The sequence below is a fragment of the Nomia melanderi genome, chromosome 4 (genome assembly GCF_051020985.1).
Source record: "Nomia melanderi isolate GNS246 chromosome 4, iyNomMela1, whole genome shotgun sequence".
In the NCBI taxonomy this organism is placed as follows: domain Eukaryota; kingdom Metazoa; phylum Arthropoda; class Insecta; order Hymenoptera; family Halictidae; genus Nomia; species Nomia melanderi.
Window position 1 is genome coordinate 965990 of NC_135002.1, and position 27008 is coordinate 992997.

At 51.2% G+C, this 27008-nt stretch overlaps 1 protein-coding gene across 1 annotated transcript in view; it reads right to left on the reverse strand.

The window, feature by feature from the left end:
• Positions 1-3410: 3410 nt before the first annotated feature.
• Delta (neurogenic locus protein delta) overlaps positions 3411-27008 on the reverse strand; it is a 63815-nt gene continuing 40217 nt past the window's right edge. The window contains exons 5-6 of the mRNA XM_076366620.1: positions 15747-15807; positions 3411-5567 (exon numbers count right to left, since the gene is read on the reverse strand). Coding sequence (XP_076222735.1) covers positions 3533-5567; positions 15747-15807 — 2096 coding nt within the window. The 3' untranslated portion in view covers positions 3411-3532. The remainder of the gene's footprint in view (positions 5568-15746; positions 15808-27008) is intronic.

The following is a 27008-nucleotide window of genomic DNA, read 5'->3' on the forward strand; positions in this document are numbered from 1 at the left end:
ACAGAGACGAATAAAGAAAGCAGCGACCTGACTCAGTTGTTGTTTGTTGGTAGTCGTGTTATTTCGTTTATTTAATTATCATTATTATTTATTAACAGGAACATCATCGAATCTTTGTTCGTTACATCGTCATCGTCGTACGTTTCACTACAATTACAATTCGCGTGTCTGTGTGTGTGTATGTATGTCTTATGCATGTGTGTGTGTGTTTGTATGCGTGTGATCATCACTATCGTGTGTTACATTTGAATATCACCACCGGCGTTAATTGATCGTTGCGGACAAGTAGCGTCGTAGTGTACACTTGCGCGCGTGCACGCGTGTATACATGTATATACATCCATATGCCGACGCGCACGTGTGTGTGTGTGTGTGTGCGTGCGTGTGTGTTGTGTGTCGTGTGTTGTGAAAATCGTGTATCGATATACGCGCGCACGCGCATACACGTGTAATATACATAATGCATGTAACGTGTGTGAGATATATACACATATATGTAACGTATATACAGACACATGTATATATATACACACGTATATATGTATACACATGTACATATATATGTATATATACATATATCGGTGTCAATCATCGTTCATTTTTTTGTTTATATCATCATCATCGATCAGCGCAGTTCATCATCATCATCATCAAATACGTTTGTTTTCAGCAGCATCATCCGTATAAATAAATAATTATCATCAACCGTGCGATAATAACAACAACGCATAATTGTCATTTGTCTCGCGTTTTCGCAGTCGAAGCGGGCGAGCGCGCGTGGTTCCCGAGGAGTTCTCCCTCTGCTCGCGAATAATTTACAGTTCAATCGAAATTCCATAATAAAAAACGAAAATACACGGGGGGGGGGGGCGGGGATCTCGACGTTTCTCGAAACGAAACTACTACTCTGTATATACGTATGTTACAATTCCGGCGAGACAGAAGCGAATCGCTCGATCGTCCTCTCGATCCGCCGGTGCGATCGCCGATTCCTCTTCTCGCTGACTTCGACAACGAAAACATGGAATAACCCGTCCCGCCGTCGAAACGCCGCTGACGACGCCGGTTTCTCTTCATTTACATATACATATACACGTATAAATATACGTATACACACACTCGCGCACAGACGCTCGCGCATGTGTACACGTATATTCATACATACATATTTTCTTCTATCTATATATTCATATATTCATTTATTTATTTAATCTGTTTATACATAATCGCCGAGTAATGGGTCCGCTGGATCGCCTGAAGATGCCATCGTCGCGAGTTTACGGGAAACGCGCGAACGTCAAGGGAGTGTGTGTGCCGCGTCGGGCGTGATTCCGCCTGCCGGTGAGAGAAAGGAAAGTCACTAGGAGGAAGTAACTAGACCAGCGAAGCCGCTGTAATGCCCGGACGAAACGATTACACAGCGAGGAAGACGCCTCGAAATTTCAATAAATACTCGCGAGCTTTCCTTTCCTCGGCTCCGGCTCCCTCTCCGCGTTCGCCGGAGAACAACGGGGAGGTTCTCCGCGGAAGTGTCTCTACGGAAGTCGCGCGGAGGATCTCTCGACGGTCGGTTCGCTTTTGATTTTAGCCGCGTTCGACGGGGACGCTGTCGGCTACGGGGTTACGGCTGCCGTTCTCCGGGCTCGTCTCGGCTCGACGACGAGAAGATGAGGTCCGGCGGAATGGGGTTGCCAAGAGTGCGGGGAATCCCAGTCCGCCGGACGGGAAACTGAAAAGTGCCGCGACTCGACGGAGAGGAATAAACGTATAGAATTCGGGTAAATCATAAATAGACGGGAATATTTACACGAACGAAGAATTTCGGGGGCTCAAGGTCACCGTGCACAGGTCCCCAACATCTCTCGAGGCTGGACTCGGGAGTTGCTGGGGACCGCGACGAGCCATGGTCGGAGAACCCGAGAGCCGTCTCCACGGTTGCACAGCTCGACGGCGTCCCGCGTGGCAACTCGAGCATCGAATATCCCGGGGGAGATCGACATCCGACGGTTCGGGTCGAAAAGAAACCACCGCGATATATCCTCCGGCGGGCGAAAAACGGCGGGGGTGGGGGGATAAAAAATCTCACGAAAGGGCGACATCGTTTGAATCCCTAATTCATCGTAAACTTTCTCGCTCGTAACTATATACGCACGGTACATACAAACGCTCCTCCTCCACGCTCGTTACTCGGTGTCGCAGGCACGCGCGCGCGCGCGCGCTCTCGCTGTCCGCTTCGCAGCGAGACGAGCGAACGTACGGGGACGCGGTTACGAAGAAGTACATGTACACGGAATATATACAAAACGTTCGAGTCGGGGGGCGGGGGTGAGGGGCACTAGCGAGCACTCTCGATGCATGCACGCTACACGTTCTATCGCACGCGAACCAAACGCGCACACACACACACACACACGCGCGCGCGTACATACAGACGCATACACACTGGCACGCATACGAACACATTCTCGCAATCTCTCCGTCCCTTTTTTCCTTCGATCGTTCCCTCTCCGTCGCTCTCTGCGGCAATCTTGTAAGTGATTCTCGAGCGTGTAACCAACAGGGCTCGAGAGAGAGAGACAGAGAGAGACAGAGAGGGAAGAGAGAGGGAGGGAGAGAGGGTCGGGAATCACGGCATTCGAGAGGCGAAGAGAAAAGGACAAAGGGAGACCGAGAGAAGAGAGCGTTACACGATGAGTTACGCGACAATGATAATCGAGAGGGCGGGGGTTGCAACGGGGTTGCGCGCGCGCGCGGCGGCCGCGGGCTGGACACGATAGAATAATATTAATAATAATAATATAATAATAATTAGGATGATAATTAGAATAATAATAATAATAATAATAATAGAGCGAAGAAGTAGCAAATAATAGTAAATAACAAATAATAATAAATTAGTTCTGTACAAAGTGTTCATCTCCGCGTGATTCTCCGCACGATAGAAAATATTAATACCTAAGAACGGGTCGGACGACGGAGGTCCGCGTCGCCCGCCACCACAGCATCTCGTTTCCGTATAGTATATATATGTCTGTATATATATAATATACCCTTCTCCCGCTCCGTTCGTCGAGCTCCTCGCTCGAAGGAAAGAAGAGACACGGGCACACGGAGAAAGGAGAAGACGAAAGGAAGGAAATCATAGAAGAACGTCTTTCCATCGGGACAAAGAATTCTCCCTCGTCCGCGAGGATCGATCGCGGCGCGATCGCCGCCCCTGGTCTTCGTTTCCGTGTTCGTCTCCGTCGCGGTCGTCCCCGACCAGCCCCTGGCTCCGATCTTCCCGGGGCGGAGAGAGAGAGAGACAGAGAGATGGAGCGCGCGCGGCGAGATTCGCGAGAGGCGCGCACTAGACCGACGAACACCCGGAGAACGACGGGATTCCCGAGAGAAGAGGATCGACGGTCCGCTCGCGGGTTTCGTCAACGGGGGTCGAACAACAACGTCCACAAGAATGCGTCAGCGGGCCGGGGAGGGGGCCGACGGGACGAGTCGCTGGGTAAGCGTCTCTGGCCGGGGTGGCGGGGGTGAACTACACTTCCGTCGCGAGCGTCGCCGCCAGCGACGAGTCGTGCCTGTAGTGGTCGTCTATCACGTAGACCCCGCAGCCGCCGTTGTCGGCCGAGCCGCCGCCGCCGGCTCCGCTGCCCGGCGGGCCGGTGCTCTCGGCGATGGTCGTCGGCGGCCTCTTGAGCAGCGCCGCCTCCGCCGCCGAGCAGCAGCTGTCGGCCGCGTTCCCGGCGAAGACCGAGGACCTCTTCGCGGTCTCGATGACGCCGACGCCGATGCCCAGGCCCAGGCCGAGGCAGTCCTTCTCCTTCTGGAATAGGTGGGACGCCCTGTGCGCGGCCGCCTCCGTGTTCAGCTGCTTGGTCGTCCGCGTCCGGCCGTCCTGCAGCACCGGCTCCGGCTTGTAACCGGAGCACGAGCTGTCCAGCGTGACGTCCGTCTGGAAGGACGAGTCGAGGTCGTCCTGCCTCGCGGAGGCCGCGTTGTTGACGCTCTTGTTCGCCGTCCAGGTGTTCTTGATCATGTGCGCGTCGCCGGTGCCGAGGGTGCATACGCTGCCGCCGCCGACGCCGCCGCTGATGATGCCGCTGCCGCCGCCGCCGAGGAGGCCGACGTTCCCGATGCCGACGGTGCTGCCGGTGGACACGCCGCCGCCGACGCCGCCCATCACGCCGCCCATCACGCCGCCGCTCCGCTTGCTCATGCTGCTGTGGACCGCGTTCCGCTCGTTCTGCAGCCTGGCCTCCTCGTCGGCCTTCGCCTGCTCCCGCTTCTGCCGCCTCTTCATGCACATCACCGCGACGGCCGCGACCAGGACGAACGCCGGCACCGCGGTCGACAGGGTGGCGATCACGACGACGTGCTCGGTGGTCAGGCCGGCGTCCCTGGGCTCCGCGGAGGCGACGTGGCGGGACAGGTTGCCGGACAGGTAGCTGGCTCCCGACGGCGGCACCGCCGGCACCGTGTTCGACGGGGACACCGCCGAGGCGGCCACGTGGTCCGGGTAGCTGCCGATCTCCTCGGCGCAGGTGTCGCCGTGCCAGCCGCCGGGGCACTCGCAGATGAAGCCGTTCACCCGGTTGCGGCAAGTGCCGCCGTTCTTGCACGGAGCGCTGCGGCACTCGTCGACGTCGACGCTGCAGTCCTTGCCGGTGAAGCCGGGCTTGCAGTCGCACCGGTAGTCGTTGGTCCCCGAGATGCAGCCGCCGCCGTTCGCGCAGGGCTTCGCGAGGCAGTAGTCGACCTTGTCCTGGCAGATCCTGCCGACGTAGCCGGGCACGCACTGGCAGCGGAACTGGTTCACCAGGTCCACGCAGGTCGCGCCGTTCAGGCAGGGGTCGCCCTGGCAGTCGTCGATGTTGGTCTCGCAGCGGTCGCCGGTGTAGCCCGGCGGGCAGGTACACTTGAAGCCGTTCACGATGTCCGTGCAGCTGCCGCCGTTCTCGCAGGGATTCGGCGAGCACTCGTTCAGCTGGGACTCGCAGTCGTTGCCGGTGTAGCCGGCCGGGCACCGGCACACGTACCCGCGCAGAGAGTCGTCCTCGCAGGTGGCGCCGTGATGGCACGGCGAGTCCCGGCAGGATCTCGTGCTGATCTCGCAGTGCCTGCCCCGCCAACCGGGCGGACAGGTGCACTTGTACGCTGTCCTGTGATGCTGCGGTTGCTGCTGCTGCTGCTGCTGCTGCTGCTTCGACGAGTCCGCGCCGCTCTTCGCCGCGAGAGCGGTCAGGCTAGAATTGCTGTAGGACGAGTCCATGGTGCACGAGCCGCCGTTTAGGCAGGGCTTCGAGTGACAGTCCAAAAGCGGCTTCTCGCAGTCAGTGCCGGTGAAGCCCGGCGCGCACGAGCAGGTGTACAAACCCTGGCCGGTGTTGAAGCAGGTGCCGCCGTTCATGCACGGCTTGTGATTCGTGCAGTAGTTCAGGTCCTGGTTGCAGAACAGACCGCCCCAGCCCTCGTCGCACAGGCACTCCCAGGGCTTTTGGCAGCTACCGTGAAGGCAGCCCGGGTACCTCACGCACTGGTCGCAGTACGCGCCCATCCAGCCACTGTGGCATCTGCAACACGGAACGGGGAAGCGTTCGTTAGCTGGCTGCTTTCGGGTTAGACGTTTCACGTTCAGCAAAAATCTCTGTCCTTTTATTATACAGTTGTTTGCAGCAAGGAGAAAGGGGTACAATCGCTGATTACTTTGAGTTACTATCCTACTGTCAGCTTAGTCGCGTCATCAAACATTTTCATCGTTATCTCGCGTTACCATTGCTTCCAAGCAATTCGGAAGCCTTATCGATGACTAATATGGCGTTTAACGTGTTAATGTCTCAAATTTCGATGAATTGATTGCTTAGCAATCACAAATTCAGTTCGCAAAGGAAACATTGAAAAGTAAATCCTTCGATAACTGAAGAGAATGTTATTTATTCCATCGAGATTTACCCGAGTTACCCCGTTAAGGTCGACAAAGGCCGATCGGAAATTGTAAAATTTAGGCTCGCCACCCCGACTCTCTTCTGCACGCGCGCGCCGGATCGCGGGTTTCCGCGGTGAAAGTGCGCGCGGAATATATCTCTCGAGCGCCGAGCGAGCGAACAAGCGAACGCTTACGTCGGGGATTCTGCTCTCGAGGTTTCCGCGACGGAGAAACTACCGTGCGACTCGGCTTGTAATTTGAAAGCGCGCGGCTCGGCTGCTTTCGATGACCCCCCGTTTTTACGGCTTATTTGGCAATCCCGCGACCGAGGATTGTTCGGCTTCCGACCGTTTTCGAGCGGATTACCCCGGCAATCCCGCGTACGATTCTAACGCGCGGTAATTAACGCTTTGCCCGCCGCCTCGCGAATTCGTGTGACACCATTATTTACGTAAACTTGAATATTAATTCCCTTGGTGACGCAACGAACGAACCATCTGTTAGATGCACGAGGTACTAGAAAGATGGAGCAATCGTTATGAAGAATATCGACCTTTTAGGTTCTGCTCGATTAAGAAAATTGCTTCGATTGCGCAGTAGTTTTGATGAGTGTTTGCTCGGCAGTGTTAATTCTTCATATAGATCGCAGAAATCAGTGTTTCAAGAAAGGAGAATTCTAATATGTACTAGCACAACTGGAGATCAACGAAGATAAACTTCAATGGAGATAAATTGCAATGAAGATAAACTTGAACTGCAACCAATTAATTCTTAAAAGGTCCAATATCCATCAAATTAACGGGTTCCGTGAATCTACTGGCAAACTGAAGTTTCAAGCGAAAGGTTTCCTTTCTTTTTCGAAATTCCCGAAATCAATGTACACCGCTTCGTTCTACATTGCGTGTTACGCAGTTTCGCGGATGATTCGGTTGACGAACGGACCGGGAAACGGTCGAGTATCGACGGCGAAATCGCGATGCCTCGATCGCGATCGATATCGTAAACCAGCAGCGTTTGTTATTCACGGTAAACAGCGGCGTTTATATTTATCGAAAGTCGGGCCGCGGCGAACGGCGCGCTAGAATGACAAAACGCGGCGCGCGAATCGCGTATTCCCGGGGTCCGCGGCGATGGGACTCTCTCGCCGACGGTCCCGCATAAACGTAGGTTCTACCTGTCGAATTATTCCCGCGGTTCACGGTCCCCGCCGGTCGGGACGTCAAGAACCTCGTTAAACGGCGCATGAAAAGCGACGCGGGGATAGGTGGCGCGATAAACGGGAGGAATTCCCGTTTCCAGCGAGCAACAGCTTCATACCGGGTGTCCCTCGCGGAACGCGCTCTTCTAACCGACACGACCGCGGGACACGACGGTGCGATCGTCTCGTCGGGGACGATTGTCGACGAGCTGACGGAAAATATCGGAACTAATTACCTAACCTGCGAACGGTGTCGTTGACGCTAGATTAACGAGCCGATTTTTATATTGAATTCTATAAATGTTATTTGGTGGATATTTAGCTGAATTCTATACATATTATTTGATAGATATTTAGGTAAATTCTCATTGACGTAATTATGCGAATATGTTTCCCAATAAGACATTTTTAAATATGCAGTTTCCTAGATCTATACGAACGAACATGTTTCAAAGAATAGAGTAAACTACGATAAATGCCAATTTGGCAGATACTGAATTTTATAAGGAATTTATCGAGCAAACTGCAATAAATGTCCGAAGATCTAGCGTTAACGCGAGAACTACCGGCAGAGAATTGGCTAGTTATTATTATGCATCGATTGCAAACGACGAAATCGGAAAGCAGTTATTCCGAGACGTTTGGTTGAAATGTTCAAGGAGGAAGCTTGCGAATATGAAAGGAGCACACCAGGGTAGCGAAGGATAGTTACCAACGACAGATACGTAAAGGATAAATCCAGAGATGAAGAAGAAGAAGAAGAAGAAGAAGAAGAAGCAGAAGAAGAAGAGGAAGAAGGCAGAAAGGATTCGGTGAAGCAAGGGAAGAGGGTAGCGGAGGGGGGTCGAGAAGGATATGGTGGTCGGCCATTACGTGCAAGGGGGTTACACACCGGGCGCAGGAAGGACAAAGAGGTCCGGAGAAAAGAGTCGGGGTAGGGGTCCAAGAAGAGGTGTGCGCGTACATGTGTACGGTGTTGCAGGAACCCGTGTATGTGGACTCTTAACCAGCAAACGAAAGAAAGAAAGAAAGAAAGAAAGAAAGAAAGAAAGAAAGAAAGAAAGGAGGAAAGAAAGAATAAAGAATAAAGAGGATAGAGGGACGAGGAGGGACAGGGCTAGACGAGAGATAGAGGAAGACAACCGGTCTAAAAGGTAGAGGACAGGACCGAGGAGGAAAAGGAGAGGAGCAGAGATGGGAAAGGAGAGGAAGAGCCTTAGCTTCGCTGGAAGACAGAAGGAGAAAGACGCGACGGTGAAGAGGGAGACGGTAGAGGAGGTAGAATTCGAGGTGGAGTGGGGAGACGAGTCGTCGAGTAGTGTTCCCACGGTTCGAGCCTCGGCACAGCCGTTCAGTATGCGGGTCAAGGAAAGGTTACGCCGCTCTGTGTGTGCGCGCGCCTTGCTCTGCCCACTAATACCCGTCCGTTTCTCTCTCTTTCTCTCTCCCCGTCTTCTTTCTACTCTATGTATATCGCCTATGTATATCGTTAGAAGAGGACGGCTAGATGGACGTGTGGATAGGGGAACCGAGAGGCGCAGAGAGACGGAGAGAGAGAGAGAGAGAGAGAGAGAGAGAGAGAGACGGAGAGACGGCGAGCGCTGCGGCCGCAGAGCCGTCGACGTCGCATGACTATACCATTAAATCCCATGTACACACCGAGGAGCAAGCGTAATCGAGAGAGCGTACGGAGAAGAAGATCGTGAACGCCGCGCTCGCGAGGACTCGTCGGACGGAGCGAGACGGAGAGAGGCCGGGTACGAAACGGAGCCGAACTGTGCCGCGGATATTCGTAGTCGTTTGTATACGCGCCTTCGGCCAACGAGATGCCACGGGCATCCGTGTGATTTTCTACGAACTGTCGCTCGCTTCTCTCCCGGCCGTGGCTCGGCTCTTCCTGGGACGCGGAACGGATTTCTGATCGGACACACGCGGGACACTCTCCCGGCTACTCGGAATTGGAACGACGGGCGTGAGTACCGGTACTCGGCCGCGGATGCATCGCGGATACGCTGTGAGAAAGTGGACTCGCGATTCGCCGATCATGATTTCAGTTTCAGCGTTTCCCTGTACTCGGTACTCGAGTACCGCGAGTACCGGTACTCGAGTACTCGGGCCGTCCTCGAATGGGATGGGTTCGACGAGCATGGGTAGTCCGAGAGTACCGGTACTCCCGAGTACCCGCGAGTACCGACCGTCCCGAGTATTCGCGTTTCCGAAGTATCGGTATCCTTCACGAGCACCGGTTGCGGCGAGTACCGGTACTCGCCGCGGATCGTGTACTCGGAGTACCGGTACTCGCTCCGATACGTGGGAACGGATTTCGGTGGACGCGATCGGGAGAGACCCGGTTACACGGCTGTACTCGGGACACGGGAGAAAGCTAGGATCGTAAAATGATGCACGATTGTGCATCATCTTCATCGGTATTCAGATACCGAGCGGCACGACCGACAGCGGACTCCGAAATTTCAATGGGACGCGCCGGCGGGACCCACGGCTCGATTCTTTCACGTGTAGAAACGCGAACGGGGCCGACATCCCATCCGCGTGTTCCGATGGCGACGCCGTTTAGCGATCCATATCGAGCATCTCCGCGCGCACGGGCACGCGGCCCGAAAGCCTAATCGAACGATTAATTCCGGCAGCATTCTAGCCCGCTTTTCGACGAATCGAGAATCTCCTAGGCTCCGGAATCTTAACGTTCCATTGCGCAAGTCTTTCCTTATTTTTCGGCTGTTTTCACCGTATACGAGTCACGGTGGAAACGTTTCGATCTACAGGGTGTCTTTAACGATCTTGTGCTCCGGGATCTCACGTTTCCCTGAATTCTGGGTAATTAGTTCAATCTTTCGGCGAATAATTGGAGGAATAGATTACGATAGTTTCGAATGATTTAGAGATGAAGTTTCCATGTTTCGAAGACCAAGTCGTAAACTAACGATTTAATTACTCGAATATCAAGAGAGCGTAGTTCATTTTCCTATTGTTCGAGCGATCGATATACAATTTAGCTTCATCCGTTGGTTTTCTATATTTCGGAGGATCTTCGCAAAGGGTTGATACACGTGGTAGTACGCAAGCTGATCGAAGTCGTTTCGATGGAAAGTTATTCTAAACCGCTGCACGTGAAACGCAATCAGATCACAGTCACGAGGCAGCTGGCTAAAACGTATATACCTGTCGCGGTGTCGCGAGATGCTCGCGTCCGCGCTGCGGCACGGTTCGCCGGCGATCTCCTATTCGCCTAGAATGCAGCTGGGATTTACCAGTGCCGCGTGTCGATCGTGTCGTGCACGGGAAATCGGCGCGACTGAACTTTACACGGCGTACGCTCGGTTCCCGGGAGAATCGAGATGGAACCCGAGGAACATTTCCCCTGCGTGAACCGGCGTTATTCGACAAATTAACCTTTACGGCGCTTTCCGAGGAAAAGTACTCGCGATTCGATAACTGCTTGGAAAATACGATGAGAGAACCTGATTTCGATGTGGCGGTTGTTAGCTAGTCTAGCACTAGTCAAATAACTGTAAAATACAGATGAACAAGTTGGATGATCAATGTTTCGTAATGAAAATAGAAACGGACAAGAATTGAGAGACTGAGTAATCAGATGATAGGAATCAATATTAATGTTACATATACGAAGGAAAACCTAGAATTCGTCATTTGAATCCGATATGGTTAGTTATTAACCCTTTGCACTCGAAAGGTCACTGTCAGTCACCATTAAATTTGACATACAAGATTCCAAAGTGTTGTATATAATATTAAGTTTCGTATAACGCATCAATATGTGAAATATTATTATCATTATATTATAAAATAGCTTTGTTTCTCATTCGTTAATTTCCAAGAGCGTCGTCTATATTTCATCGGAAACCGTCGAACACTTCCAGTGGAAAATTTCCGAGCGCAAAGGGTGAACCGGTTGCCCTTGTTTCCCGAAAGAGCGCCGCGCCAGAGACCCATTGACCCGGCCGGCCGTAGGGGTCGAAGTTGACCCTCGCGACGCGTCGGGGGTGGCAGCACGCAGAAAACCGAAGGAGAACAGCGCGGCCGCTCAAAGCCCGTCGCCGGGATAATTTACACGCGGCTCGCGAGCAGTTTGTTTCGCGGCGCTCGTAAATTCCAGGTCGTCTGGGACGTTTAAAACGGAGAGCCGAGAGAAACCGGCGAGCGGAGAGGGGGGAGGGGGAGAGGGAGAGCCGCCGCCGACCGTGTTTCGACGTCTATTTTCGAAGATATGATTTTTCGCTGATCCCTGCCCGGCCGGATCGAAGAAAACGCTCGTCGAGTAGCTGTCAACTGGTCTTCTCCTTCCTTCCTTCTTCTCGTTGCTCCATCATCGCGTCGGGACGACGCCATTGCGAGCGAGCGAGCGCGAGAGCGAGCCGCAGGCCGCCGCCGCCGGCTAACGGGACAATTAACCCCGGCCGTGGTGTAATTAGATGATCGAGTTAACTCTAAACCTCGGGTTAACGTCGCTTCCCTCTCGAGATTCGAGCGAAGACGAGGAGAATCACGCGGAATTAACGGCCACCGCCGGGATTCCCCTTTAGCTTTATCTCCACGGCCCTTTCTCGGCGCTGGCCGATCGCGCGCCGATGTTTCGACGTTTCGCGCGAGTCTCGTGGAACTTTTGTTTGCGACGCGATACTGTTGCACCGTTGGCCATTCGTGTGCTGATAGAGAAATTGGCAAATATGGTCATTTCGATGGGAATTAACACTGGAACTACCGTACCAGTCGAAATGACTGCTTTCGATTCTTTTGTTTAGCAATTATTGATATCTTCGAAGCATTGAATATTCGAAATGATTCTGAAAATAGTTTCATCTGAGTACTATAACGAATGTCTGATGAAACTTGAAATAATCTGTTGTTACTGTTTTTATAGGAATTGCATATTAATCGTATTCCTTTCCAGTGAATTAACGATAAGAATGGTTCGAGTGTTGTGTAAGAAACCATGTAGCAAAGTGCCGAAATATTTGTGCACGATAGCGTATGCCCCGTCGACGCGATTCGATTATCTGCTCCACGGTGGAAATGGAATTATCGCGCGCGTTGCGTTACACACAACGGGGGTTGGCCGACGAAACCGCCGCGGAAGAGCGAAACGATTCTTTGACGAGATAATGGTCGCAATAACGACTTTATTGCACGGCCGGCTCTCTCTCCCCGCTTGTATACGAAATAACGGAATACGACGGGTCGTATCGGTTCGGTACGCGAACCCGTAAACGAGCCTCGAGGGTTTTCCATGGGTTTCGATGGCGTTATCGCGTTGGGGATGTTTCTCGTTGAAATCAACCGAGAGAAGTAACATTGATATTTAATATTGAACTGTGTGTAATGCATCGGTGCGTGAAATGTTGGGATAAAAAAGCTTTGTATCTCAATTTACCTGTGATTTTGAATTCATTTCAGCAAACATGGTTTTCGTCTAGTTAGGAAATGTCAAGTATTTCTAACGAAATACTTCCGAGTACAAAGGGTTAAAGAAAATTGAATTCTAATTTCTGCGGTCGATGAGAAATCTTGAGAATTCGAATTCTCTAGGATGATTACGATGCAGTTTGTACGAAATAAGGATCGGGCAAAGATTAAAGGTTTGTTTTTACGTTGATTTTTGGGAAATTGATATCGCTGTTCGAGGAGGAAAAGTTTTGTAATCAAGGCACCAGGTTTATTAACAAGGCAAGAGTTTCTAGCCGATTTTCCTCGTTAAAGAACAACTCTCTCTCCGCGAAACGCGAATTTTATGAACGCCGCGCGCCTTGTAATACTGTGTCGGCGCAGTTTAACGAAGAGGATTTCAAACAGTATTTAACGCTCAACCTACCGGCGGTTTATTTAATAGTCCTTTAAACCCAATAATTAACGGCCGGGGATTTCTTAATCGATGCTTCCACGGCGATTGGCATTTACAGACTAACCCAATGTCCTCTTTATATAACGCGAGACAGTTTCCTTTGGACTTATTGCTTAAACGCGAATTGTTCAGCTGGTACTACATTTGGCACAGCCATTTGCATAATAGGTTGACTGCCAGTCACCGATGACCGGAGCTTCCGAATTACAAGACAATAATCAGAGCTCGTAAGATAACTGATACATCAAAATGCTCAGTAGCCTAACTTAATTAGTAGTTCTCCCTCCCTTTTGCTACACAGAATAAAACGCTGTTTCACGGCAGTGAACGTGTCAACGCGATTCAAGATTCTCAATCGTGAGTCCATATCCTCGAAATTCAACCTCTCGCTCGAAGAATCAGTAAACCGAAAAATCGAAAAATCGAGAAATCGAGAGATCGAGAAATGAAGGAAGAGCGAGGGAAACGAAAGCGGTGACAAAGAGAAGACGAATGCCCGATGGAAGAATAGGATCTTTGAACCGGGACCGTATTTATAGCCGCGGGCGCAGGATTCTCCGCGGATCCAGAGATTCCCGGCATCGATCTTTAGCCCGCGCGACGTTGTCCGTCTGCGATCTTTCTTTCCCGAATCGAATTAGAAGGGGTTCAACGACTGACACGCAACGCGAGCAAAAGAGTCCCGGAAAGAGAGAACGGACCGGACGGTCCCGCCGCGGAATAAGAACGAGAGGAGGACCGACGCGACGATAGGGCTGGGACACGGGGAGAGAAAAAGCCGCGCTAGGTGCGCGGACAGGGGGGGTCACGGGAACGAACGGATTGCCACCTCGCGACGGGCCTCCTTGCGGATATTCGCCGGTGCGGCGAATTCCTCGAACCTTCGATTCGCCGGAACGCGATTTGATCGAGCATCAACCCTTTTCACTCGACAGATTTCACTGGGAATAGTTGACCCTTTGCACTCGAGAGGTGCCTCACCAATTGATTTCATACGGTAAAACTATACAATTTGATATTTAATATTAAACTTCGCAATGCATCAATTTGAGAATTCAAACAAGCTTTGTCCCTCGATGGAAGTGTGATTTCTCGTCGAGTTGGTTTCACAAAATATTCTGTCTTTCTCGTCGGAAGACGTTCAAATATTTCTAATGAAAAACTTCCGAGTGCAAAGGGTTAATATTTTTCGTTGATCCTTTTTGGACTGTAGTTGATTAGCGAAGAACAAAGTAATTCAATTACGTTGGCTGCTACGTCACGACCAGAGCTTCTTATTTATCTTTGCAATCTTAGATATTGCGAAATATCTTTTGAAGGTTTTCATGGCAGCCAACGATAACGTTGATAATTCAGATGAATTAAACGACGAAGCTATTTTATTCAAATATTTCCTACAGCAACTTCATAGTTTCGCTGGCTATAAGTGCAAAGGGTTAACCTCTCGCTGTCATTTCCCGATTACTTTCCTCAACATCAGATTCTCAACCCTCCCCGAAGAAACGTCATTTCCAAATGAAACGTTAAAACTGAAAAGACCAAGTCGCGAACGAGTTCAACGACTCGCAGCGAGAGATCGGCACTTTCCCTTTCTTCTATTATTTAAGCAGTCCACAGATAATCGAACTCCATCTGCTCAAAGTTTTCCATATCTCGAACAGCCTTCGTCCGCGGGGGGTGAATAATTAAACAGGGCGTCGGAATTCTGTTGCGCGAGTCGATCGTGGGAATATTTTTCGTGTAAAGACCGAACGTTCCAAAGAAGAGGACGCTAATTCATTCGTTTGATCAATAACGTTCGGTTATTTACAGTATTCGCCGCGAAACCCCGTGATTCCGGTTTCCTAATGAAATTCTCGAAAATCCTAATTTCCATAAAGATCCCCGGCCTGCCGATCAGATTACGTTTCACCGAATTCCGCCGCCGCCACGCGAAACGATCGGCAACGGGAGAACACGCCGATGATGGGGCTCTCGATCTTTCCCTCTTCCTCCTCCCGACAGGAGCATTACCCCGATCGTCGCGGGATTGCGATAGCTTCGGGATCGAGGCGGTTATTGCTAATCGAGTTTCACGGGGAGGCCGTCCTCCACGGGGTCAGGATCGCGTATTCCTCTCCGAGTATTGGACAGCTCGGGGTCTAAACGCGATTGACTTGGAGATGAGTGTTTCGAACAGATGATAGAGTGCAGAGGAATTCGGTTGTTTCACGGTGTTGCGATCCCTCGAACGGAATTACCGCTTAAATACGATCTAAGGGAGATTCCTGTGGCACTGCACGATGGACGAATTGTAGGATGTCCGGAGACAGATGTTCCTCGGACGTCACCGATTTTTCGAATGGAATCTTAAGCGAGTATCTCGAAGACTCGTAAAGTTATCGAGATTCGCTGAAATTTCTCGTTCGGAGAATGCAGTCGCCAAAGAGGCTGTCTAGCGTATTCGGTCGCGAGAGGAGGTTTCTTGCAGAATTCCAGTAAGAATCGCGCAGCGAGAACTGTCGATATTACGGGAAAACCTTTCGATTATTAACACGGCGCATACGATCTGCTCGGAGCCGGGGAATGTAATAATATCGAGGCAGCGAGGAGGATCATCAGAGCCGAAGACAGAGGTGGACGGAAAGGCTGTGTGCGTGTGAGAGAGAGGAGGCTGCAGAGGTAGGTTGTAGGTGTGCATTTCTTCGGCTATGGTATCTATACTCTATGTAAAATACACGTATAGGTATAAATGTATGCGTGGTACTCACATGCACTCGTCGGGTCGGCTGCAGTGTCCGTGCTGCTCGTCGCATCCGGGCAGACAGCGGGCTGAAACGAGCAAGAAAAAAAAATGTTAAAGGTTAAGGCAACTCTCCGCGAGAGGTCGATCGCGTCCCTCACGACTGCACGAGCGGGCCAGCGGTATCATACCGATGCATCCCGATGCATTCCTCCTTATAGTAGTCGGGTACTGGAACTACAATAATTCACGGAGCCGGCCGCGGCTGAGGCCGAGACGATCGCGGCCGGGCGGGGGGCACGAGACGTTGTTAATCGAGTCGTAAAATCGATTGTGCGAGCCGCGATCGAAAAATCGGCTGCATCCCCGGCTCGTCGCGTTACTTTCTTTCTGTTAGCTATGCGCGCGATTGGGCGATTTAGAGGTTTCCAGGCTCTGCGTTTTCTGTGTGTAGAACTAGTGGATTTAGACGTTTCTGGGCTTTGTATTTTCTAAGCTTAGAAGGAGCAGCTTTGGAAACTCCTAGGCTCTGTATTTTCCATGCGTAGAACTATCAAAGTTAGACACTTTCAAGCTTTGTATTTTCGAAGCGTAGAACTAGCAAATTTAGAAATTTCCAAGCTCTGTACTTTCTAAGCGTAGAATTAGCAAATCTAGACATTTCTAAGCTTTGTACTTTCTAAGCTTAGAACTAGTAACTTTAGAAACTCCTAGGCTTTGTATTTTCCACGCGTAGAACCACCAAACTTAGAAATTTCCAAGCTCAGTATTTCCCACGCGTGGAACTATCGAAGTTAGACATTTCCAAGCTCTGTATTTCCTACGCGTAGAATTAGTGAATTTAGGGATTTCTAAGTTTTGTACTTTCTAAGCTTAGAACTAGCAGCTTTAGACACTCCTAGGCTTTGTATTTTCCACGCGTAGAACCATCAAAAGTTAGACATTTCCAAGCTCCGTACTTTCCAAACATAAAACTAACTTTCGAAATCCGTAAGCTCCGTATTTTCCACGCACAGAATTCCCAAACTGAAAACTCCCCAAACTCTCTACTTCCAGCCACAGAATTCCCAAAGTTCCCTCTCTTTCCCAAAGGCAGCTAACGTTCAAACCCCATTGCCCTTTAAACGTTACCAAATCTGAGGCCACCGGATGAATGAATCCTCGCAACGGTTTCGACAGAATGACACACTGAGATGCTCGCGTGCACATTTTTTTCTGTTCCCTCGCGACGGCCGGCAGAGGAAGCGATTTCCCGTGTCGCATTGGGAAGAAGAGAGAGCGAAGCTGAGGACGGGAGAGAGAAGGCGAAGTCTCGAAGCGTTCACACCTCGAATTCCCGATGGGGATCCGTCACACGCCGGCCACCGGCTGATTAAAATTTCTGTCGTACGTAACCACGAGCATCGTTCCCGTTTTCCGGGAATCCTGGATGGGAACGGAGTCTGACCCGGCCGCGCGCGATGCCTCGCATAGCTGCACGTACCCGACGGACGGGACGGGTACACGGTCGTCGCTCGGGCAGCGCGCGCGTCCCGCAAGGCTGATAAAATTGTGTCACGTGTGAAGATCCGTATCTTATCGGCGCGGGTGCTCGCCCCTAACGCCCTGCTAATTGAGCCGTTCACGGGTCAAAGTGGCTCGATAGACTCTCCCGGCTCCTAGTTTCGAGCGTTCACCCCTTCTCTTGTAATATCGAGTTGGACTCGCGATGGGAATTTTTGTCTGAGTTCGAGAAATCTGATTATTTATTTTATGAAAGTGAAATTTTTGTTAGCAATGTTTCCTTAGAGTAAACGTAGACAGGGAATAAATTAACGAAGTACTTGTATTAAGCACAGCTGCGAAAGAAAGAACGCGCTTCGGCGAGATGAAACGTTCAGATTTGAAACGCTAAACAGCAGAGAATTTGATTACTCGAGCAGCAAGAGATCAGTGCGTAGATTCCTTTTGTTTATTACTCAAGATCGATGTATAAGTTAGCTTCGTCTGCCGAAGGTTTCGTAGATTTCAAAGAATCGTGCGAAAAGGGTTGTAAATCGTTCGATTCGTTCTATGTAGGTAATTTTGGAAATTTTTATTCAGGTGAACATGGTACAGTACTATGTAAATGGTAATATAACAGTTCACAGTCGACGAATTTAAGTAAATTTTCTGCTTCTCGTTCGACGCGATCGTTGATTCGCTCGAACGAGCGGGCCAATTGGCAAATTCCGGCGCGATGAAGACGAATCAGGTGTCCCCCGGTGCTCCTCGTGCAACGCGGGAAGGTTTCCGAAGAAAGGGGTGGGCCACGTAACGAAATTACGAGTAGGATGTTGCCCGAGGGACGAGAATATAGGAGCGTATCTTTGGCCCGACGCCAACGCGTGTGAGTTGATTTAGTGGATCCCCGCGAGATTTATGTAAATGAAAGCTTTGTCTGCATGTGTGTCAGTGTTCTGCGTTCCCGTAATGTTTAGTTTTAAACGGTTAAGTATTTTCTCCGCGGGACGATCTTGTTTGGCGCAAATATTATTTTTGGCGAGCATCCCCAAAGGTAAGCTCCTAGAGAGTCCAGAGTCTCCAGAGGACCGCGTCATCCGGCCAGCGAAACCAGTCATTCATTCCGAAGGATACAAACAGCCTCCTAAACAGACGGAGACAGAACAGGCCGGCAAGAAAAGAGAGGATCTCGGAAGGAGGCCCCGAAGGTCCGGCCGCCGAGGGTAAGGGTCGATCCACAGTATCGATCGGCTCTCGGTCCGATCGTACACGATCGACTGACTACGATACGAGATCAACATCCTTATCCTTCTCTTGAAATAGGAGAACCTTCCCTATGATTCCAAAACGACCACTGTCGCGACGTTGCGTTGCAACCTTAACCCTTCCGAGGTCGAGGAAGACTCGGTCGTTGCACTGCTGATCCGCATCTTAATGACTCTTAACGTTAATCCATTACGGAGGAAGATTCTTTGAAACGAAACCGACAGATGAAGCTAAATCACATAACTATGACACTGAAATTCACAAGACAGATTGTCAGGAATTCAATTCTATAGCCTGAATTTTTCGAAATTAAGCACTTTAACCCTCGGAGTATAGCATCCGCGTTTTTCCCATTTTGCTCGTTAGAATTTCTACTGTCGCGAACGTGTCAATAGAAGGAACCACTGATCTGCTGTCCGAGTAATCAGATCATTTGCAACTTGACCTTCCAAATATGAACGTTTCATGTCGAAACGTCGACATTCCGCAAGGGTGAAACTACAGATGCAAGTGTGGCAGATTACAGAGCCAGTCTGAAAGTCCAAAGGAACTATAAAGGGTTGACCCTAGACGCGTAGCTCAGTCTTAAGCAACGAAGGACTGGCCGAGCCGGTAATTGTGGACCGAGCCTAAGGGTCCACAGGAACGCGGCTGACCCGCGTGTCTTCCTGAATGAAGGGGTTGAAGGTGGTTCGGCCGGATGGAAGGTGAGCCCACGGACTCGGCGGGGGCGAGGACAGGAGATGGGCCGGCGGCTCCGCGTGACCTTGGCACCGAGCGCAACGGCCTATCGATGCAGCGGCTATCCGAGGAGAGAGAGAGAGGAGAGGACCAGCGCTAAGGAGCTCGGTATTTATAGAGCGGAGAGCCGGAGGAGACAGAAAGAGAGGGAGACGGAGGATCCGCTCGATTCGGCGATCGTCCAGGGAACCCTCGAATCCCAGGGATTCCTGGACACGGTAAAAAGACGCCGCGGGAGGAACGGTGTTCCTGAATTAAACAGCCCGGATTACGATCGACGAGTTATACTTGGACGCCGAGCGTCTGCGAGGTAATACGCCGGTGTAACCGTGGATTCCGGGGATACAGGCTTTCCAGCTGCTCGCGGGACTTCGGGATCGATTCGTCAGGTGATCAACCGGAATTTTCACGAGAGAGAGGCCCCGAGCAGCCGACGCTGCGAGGAATTCAGCCGAGGGCGCAGCTTTGGCTGGCTATCGTCGAGGGTATCGAGGAATTCGATAAATGAGACGTTTATTCCGAGCGAATCGAGTCCAGTTTTTGACGCTAGAATTACCGAGCGTTTAGACATTTGAAAGTTTCTTTATAAATACTGACAGCGTGGACTTATTGAGATTTCAATTGGTATATTTTAGATTAGGCGTTACTAAATTAAATTCTTTAATTATCTCTTGAAGCGTTTGGACCTTTGTAATCATTGTAACAGAGGAAACTAGGAATTGGTCATTCTGACCCTAATTCTAGCGTTCAATCAGATTAATTGTTGTAATTGTTACGACTCTACATAATGGTTCTATTCTTTGATAGTTCTGTATTTGGCGGACTGAAGCCACTTTCAAAGTAAAGTCAAATGGGAGTGTGTGATTTGTGGAGTAAATGTCGAGGATCTTACAAGGAAGAAGTTCTGATTCTGGATACCAGAATCCTACCAACGGACTTTTCCTACTTCCTAGTCAACGCGAACCAACTTTCCCCAGTTCCTCGCGTTCCAAACTCTCTCATCCGAACGAATCGCCGAAACAAAACTACACTCTGCTTGCCCACAAAGAGCAGTCCCAGACAAACTCACCCCCAAAGCGGAACCTCCGCCGTCCAACGTACCTATCGATTTTTCCTAGACACTCCCGATGTTCCTGACCTTTCGCTCCCCACGGCGGTGTCCCAACAGCGCGCCACCCCCCGAAGATTCCTTCCGTCTCCTAACCTACCCCCAAGCGGTCTACCTGTCCCAGGCGCATTGTTGCCCAACCAGAAAGCGCGTGAAAGAAGACGGCGAGAGTTCGGCAGGTACCGCGAGAGAGGCTAATAAAGACCTGGAAGGAGCTGGAAAAACGCGTGTGCACGGTTCCGGAGGGGAGGGGGGCGGTGGGGTTGAAATGGAAGCGGATTGTGAACACGGGGCCGGTGCAGCTGTTGGTTCGAACAGCGGCTCTCAACCGTTCTCGTCCGCGGACGCGCGATTTTTTAATAGCGACGAATAACAGACGATATTCTACAAAAATAAACGAGCTTTCATGCTGGACGAATGGAATTCGAAGCGAACACCGTTCTTTCGAAGAACGAGGAGTTTATCGTTCAGTGTTCAGAGCGAAACAGCGATGAAAGTGTAAGTCGAAGTTTCAACAGATTTTAAGTCGCATAAATGAATAAATAAAGTTGAAGACTACAGTCAGCATGGAACTATTCGTGGAACTCGGTATTACGATTTCTTCGCGTTACGATTTGTTTAGAATGGTTTGTACATTGAAAAGAAATTGTTGTTCCCCCGGAGATCGATTTCGTCCGGTTGGGAAACGCTGGGTTAAAGCGCCGAGGTGCCGCGCAGCTGTCGGGGGCCCGTTTCGGCTCGCGTTGCAGCTGCCTCTCGAGAGCAACCCCTGTCGCACCGCGGCACCCCCGAAAATAACGTCGCCGCAACCCCTACCAGCCGCGCCGGCCTCGTTAACCCCTTTGCGAGAGATCGACGGTGGACGGGACAAAGTGTTATCGCCGTCGGGGACTGGCCCCGACTTCTCGCTCACCCCTGCGGAAGCTTTCCAGGCCGAAAGGGGGTGATTAACCGTTCGCAACGGGCTCGCTGGCGTGTTTCGACGCTTAACCCATTAGCCCAGCGCGTGGCGATCGATTCCAGGGGTGAACTTTTCACCGTTTGTCGCTCGATCCGTCAGCGACTCGGGGAAAGTTCCTCCGGGGACGGAGGTGTCGAGAGATCGTATCGTTGACGCGTCGTTTACTCGGATCCACGGTAGAATCACCGAACGCTTCGATGCTCGTTCGTTTCTCTAACTATAATTCAACGATCCTCGATAGAAACGCCATCGGAGAACTCCGAATTCTCGCGGAAGCTCGACCTTTCACGGACCGACACGCGAAATCCGGAGTAACCCATTTCCCAGACGGTTCCACGGGCTTTCCCCGGCCGCGCCGCGTGAAAACGGGGCACACGTACACACACCGGGTCGGCCGAGCAAACGTTCGGTGTAGACACGAGGTCCGGCGGGCAGAAAGGGGCCGGCGAAGGAAGAGGAGGAGAGAGAGAGACGGAGGTATCACGCGTGCTCCGCGTTTCCGACTTCCATTTTTACCAACGAAATCCCGTTCTCACGGAACCCGTCCCCGGGGCAAGTTCAATTTCAAAATAACCCGTCCGCCGTGGCTCTATTCCCAGCTGCAATTAACAGCCCGAGTTGATGGCGACCGACGGAGATCGGTTACGAGAGCCGGGCGGTGTCTCGGGGCGGATGGATCGGAACATCGTAACTTTCCAGCTATCGTCGGAACCGTGGATGCGGGATTGTGGAAAATCGTGTGTAGACTGCGCGAAACGACCACGGAACTATAGGGTGAGTCTGTAAATTAGAACTCGAAATGGAAAGTCGAGAGAAACGACGAGGCTGTAGTTTCTGCTTTTCATCGCGATTGCCGTGAGATTATGTTGCTGCTAGGCTATCTGTAGATCTTTTGATAAGATCTGAACGAGATACCAACCCTTTTACTAGTAAAATCGAACGCCAATCGACTGCTGCGTCACCGAACGCTCGCAAATCTTCCGTCCAACTTGTCTAGACGAAAAACTCCTTGGGCACAAAGCCGCCGAGCAATTCAATCGGCCAGTCCGCCTCATTCATAGGGATGAACTCGGCTGGAAACGGATTAAGAGATTCCTGTTCGCGAGCGACACGTGATAAAAGACCGTCGGGGAACGGAGCCGACGGCGCGCAGGAGGAAGGACACGCGCGGCCGTCCGCGAAATTCCGCGCGCGCGGTGCCGCCGATTCCACGAAAGTCCGGGAATGTCACGAAATGAGGAGTAAGCAGTCTATTAGTAATCAATGCGCGGAGAAACTTTGTCGAGCGGCGGCCCGAGGAGGAGTGCAACGACCGATCGCCTCCACGAGGAGAGGACGAGCACGAGAGAGAGGGAGAGAGAGGTCTCGCCGGCTGAGGACACGAACGACGCGAGCCCGTGGGCTCTCGGGAAGGACGACCGCGGAAGGTCGACTCGACGAATCGCGAGGATGCCCGAGGAAACCGGGAGAGACCCGCGAAACTCGGGAATCTACGATCTTCGACGTTTTTCCTTGGATAGACGGATGTTTCGAGTTCGTTTCTTGACGAGGATTTTTCGAAATCGTCGATACGTTCAACGGAGAAAGCGGAATTATAGGCTAAACTCGTAAATACTGATTATGTGAACCTTTGGGTATGCGATATTCGAATATGCAAGTTGTAAATGCATGAAACGAGTCGTTCGGAAGTGAATTGCGAAATTTGGGGAAGAAAATTTGAGATGTTTCATATTACATATTCGGAAGACGCGAAAAGAAGGTTGTATAGACACGAGTAAATCTTTGAATAATTAAGGATATTGTTCCATGAAAATTGAAGAAAATCAAGGAACATCGAAAGATCGAAAGCATTGGCTTCTGAGTGAAGTGAAATAGCTTTGTTCGCCGGCTTAAGTGTAATTCCTCCATAAACTAGCCTTCAAAAGCGCCGTTCATATTTCATCGGAGGATCTCGAATACTTCTAGCGAGAGAGGTTCGAGAGCGAGGGGTTAATTTGATCTTAAAGAAGCGAATTAATATTCGCCGGATACCGTCGGAGGCATTCATCGGGCCTGTGAAGGGGTTAATAAAGCGGTCGCGCGCAAATCCTCGATCTCTCGCCGCCCCGATCGGGCAAAGGGAGGATTAAGGGGCAACGGAGAATATATCCCGTGCGCCGCTGATTCATAACGCGATCGTAAACGTCGGAGGCGCGGATTCCAGCCGTTTTCCATCGAAAAGTCGAAACGGAGGAACGAGACGCGTCCTGGGAGAGGACCGTCACCGCTCGTGAATGCCGTTTCTCCCTCGGACGCGGAATGCCGGGACTTGGCACGCCGGCGAGGGAAGCAAAAGAGACTCTAAATCTCGGATGCCATCGTCGGGCCTAACCGCTTCGCTCGCTCGCTCGCCCGTTGCCTTGCGAAACCGTTCCTCCCCGCGTGTATACCTCTTATACCGAAGAATTCCGCGCGACAAAGGCGAAACGGAATTCCTGAAAGACGACGGCCGCCGGTGCCGCGTTGCTCGCCGTCGCGGACGACGGCTTTCCCTTCTCGCCCCGGGAAAAAGAGCGCTTTGTGCGGGGGATGCGCCAGGTGCGAGGAACCTGCGGATCGTCAGCTGGGTGCGGGCATTTTTAAAGTGCTCACGGGTTTCGGCGCTAGTTGTCGAACGAGTCGCTTTTGCTTTGTGCGTCGGGTATTCAATGGCTCGCCGTTCCGTCTTTCTCGCGTTTCGAACTTCTGATACGAAATATCCTAAAGATTTCGATTCTCGAATATTCGGAAACTCAAACACGAAGTGTCCTACGCGTGTCGATTCTCAAACGCTCGAAAATTCGGATTTGATGTACTTAAAGTGTCGACTCGAAGAGGAAACTTCGAAATATCTCTTCTCAGATACGGCGCTCGTTGGAAAGCTACAGAGACTACACCTTCGATTCACAAATGCTCGAAAATTTGGATTTAATGTATCTAAAGCGTCGATTCGAAGGATGCTTCGAACTATCTCTTCCCCGATACGGCGCTCGTTGGAAAGCCACAGAGACTGCATCCCGCTCCAGTTGACTAATACAAGCGCGAACACCTCGAGCAGCAGATCCCTTCATCCCCAATTACTTTCCCATGGTCCCCTTATCGAGCATCCGCGTCCCAAATCTCCGAGGCCGGATCGAACCGCGGACGATCCCATCCGAATCAATCCGCTATCTCGAGCCGCTCGGCCGAGATACCGGGATCCGCGATGAGACTGAAAGGAGCCACACACGAAGGAGGACTCCGCAGGCCGAGGCTGCTTATATAGCCGCGCAGAAAACGTGTGCACGCGGAAAGCCGGGGCGGCGGGGCGAGGAGCGGGGCCCGGTGCACGTACACACGGATTAATCCTTCGGCCGACGCGGCTCAGGTACGCGGCCGAGCGACAAGGAGCCGCCTGCTGCCTCTCGGATGCAGACGAACGCGCCGATATACGCGGCGGGCGCGATGAAGATGGAAGGCGACCGCTGAACAGAGACCAGCCGGGAGGAAGGGAGAGGCGACGGTGTCCCAGACAGCGGACCAGAGGGAGAGAGAGAGAGGCCCGCGGGGCGAGCGGGGGCCGGAGGGGGAGCGGAGGGCTCGCACACGCGCGAGCCAAGCGTGGGAAGCTGCTGCACGCTCGGACCCGACTGCTGCACCGACACGCTGCCTCTCCGCGCGCTGCACCGGGCCTCTCCTTCTCGCGGCCGAGCCGAGTTTCGTTTCACCCGCCGCTTTATAAAACACGGACGAGTTATATAACGACCTGGAGAGAGGATACGCCGGTGTGCTGTTGGCTTCGCTGGAGGACTTCGGGCTTTTCGGGGATTGCCGCCGGAGATTAGGCCACGATCATCTCCGTTGGGACTCGTTCGCTTCTACGCGTCGCCGCGATTCGGTTTATTGATACTTTGATCGATGTGGCAGGATACGGTGATTATTCCGTTTTCTGTTAATGGGCTGGAGCAGCTGCTTTTCTAGGATGAGTGGTAGTTGAGGAGGGATTGGGTCGGTGGAAATTGATGCTTTGGAATGCCTTTGAATAAGGAACCTTCGAGTTCAACGTATTCACCCCTTGTACAACGACGAGTGATGATTTCTAGACTAATTTAACGATCGATGGTATTCGTTACGGATCGAAGCAAACTATTTTGATATTACCGTCGTATTATCTTCAAATAGAATTTCCACTTGAAGTAGAATGGACAGTTTTGTTGCATTTCTTCCAAATTGTCGATAGTAAAATGGTACGTGAGCTTAGTGGCTAAAGTAAATTGTACGCCAAGGGGTTTTGCATTATTTTGTAATGTGTCTAATAAACGAAATTAGGGTACGTATCTGCGTAAGATAAGTGAATAGAAATTTCTTCGCGCGAGACTTCGACAAATCTCGGAATTGATCTGCAGCGTAGAAGGTTGAAGGGTTTCAGAATTATAGACCGTATATATAGACCGTATTTTCGAATGTTTCCTCGATGGAAAATCAACGTCGATTGTCGATCGCTTTGAGAATCCCTGGGACAGGGGATCGCGACAGGTCGGGTTATCGAGGCGTTCATCGATGAATCGGTTGTTCAAGTAGGTCCCCCGGGTTCGGGTACATTTTATTGGGGTTTTATGCGCGCCAGATACACGGCGACGGTTTCCTGCGAAAGTCCCATGGCTCGGTTACCGGAAGCTTATTAATAGATTGGTTAACGCACCCGCGGTCTATCAGAGACAAGTTTCATTGGGCTTCTTTTAGCGATATTTCTCGGAAGGATCGGCTCGGCCGGGTTGTTTCGAGAGGACTCGTTGCTTCACGAGAGTAATCGATGCTGAGGAATTGGTAAAGAAGTATCGGGCTCGCGCTTAATCACTGATTATTAGATATCGAACGTTAATGGGCGAACCACGGACTTTTTGCGGGATCGCGTGAGAGTATTGATTTAGGTTACTCGTTTCGATCGGTGAGATACGTTATTAATAATATTACTCTATCCCGTTTCATGCACTCGAAGAAACTGAGTTTTAAGTTTCGCAACGCGTGATTCTTCGCTGGACATTTTCGATTGTTACAATGCAACTATCAAGAACTTGAGAAGCGAACAGAATATCTGTGGAACATAACATCGAACAGACTTTAATACGAAATGAACGAATCCCAGACGAATTTGGTCGAAATTCCCCGCGCAGTCCGAGCGATTCGTCACCTTTCTCACCGCGCTGGAATTCCCGCGTAATCCAACGCCCACGGTCCACCCCTTCGGGGATCAACCCCCAAAAAACGGCGAAATTCTGGTCTCCGGTTACCTCGTGGAAAACGGGAGCCGGCGAAAGAAAGACAACGGGCGTCGAACGTAAAAAAAGCGGGGGAGAGCAGCGAGAGATCGTCTCTGTAATTTCATACACGGAATTCCGACAAAAGGAGGGATGTCACGCGGGTTGCAGTCGCGATGGGAAGCGTGGGAGTGTCGTGCGCGCATCGTGTACGTGTGCACGCCGCGCTGCCACGATAATAGAGCGCGCGAACGGCGGACGAGAGACGTCGCGGAGAGAAATAAAGCGAATTGCAATTAAAAAGCGACAGGGAGTTGGAGAGTAACTGGGAGAATTCGAAAGTAACAGAGAACTGAAGAGTAGCAGAGAATTTAAAAGTAACAGAGAATTGAAGAGTAACAGAGAATTGAGGAGAATAGAGAATTGAAGAGTAACAGGGAGAATTGAAGAGTAATAAAGAATTAAACAGTAACAGAA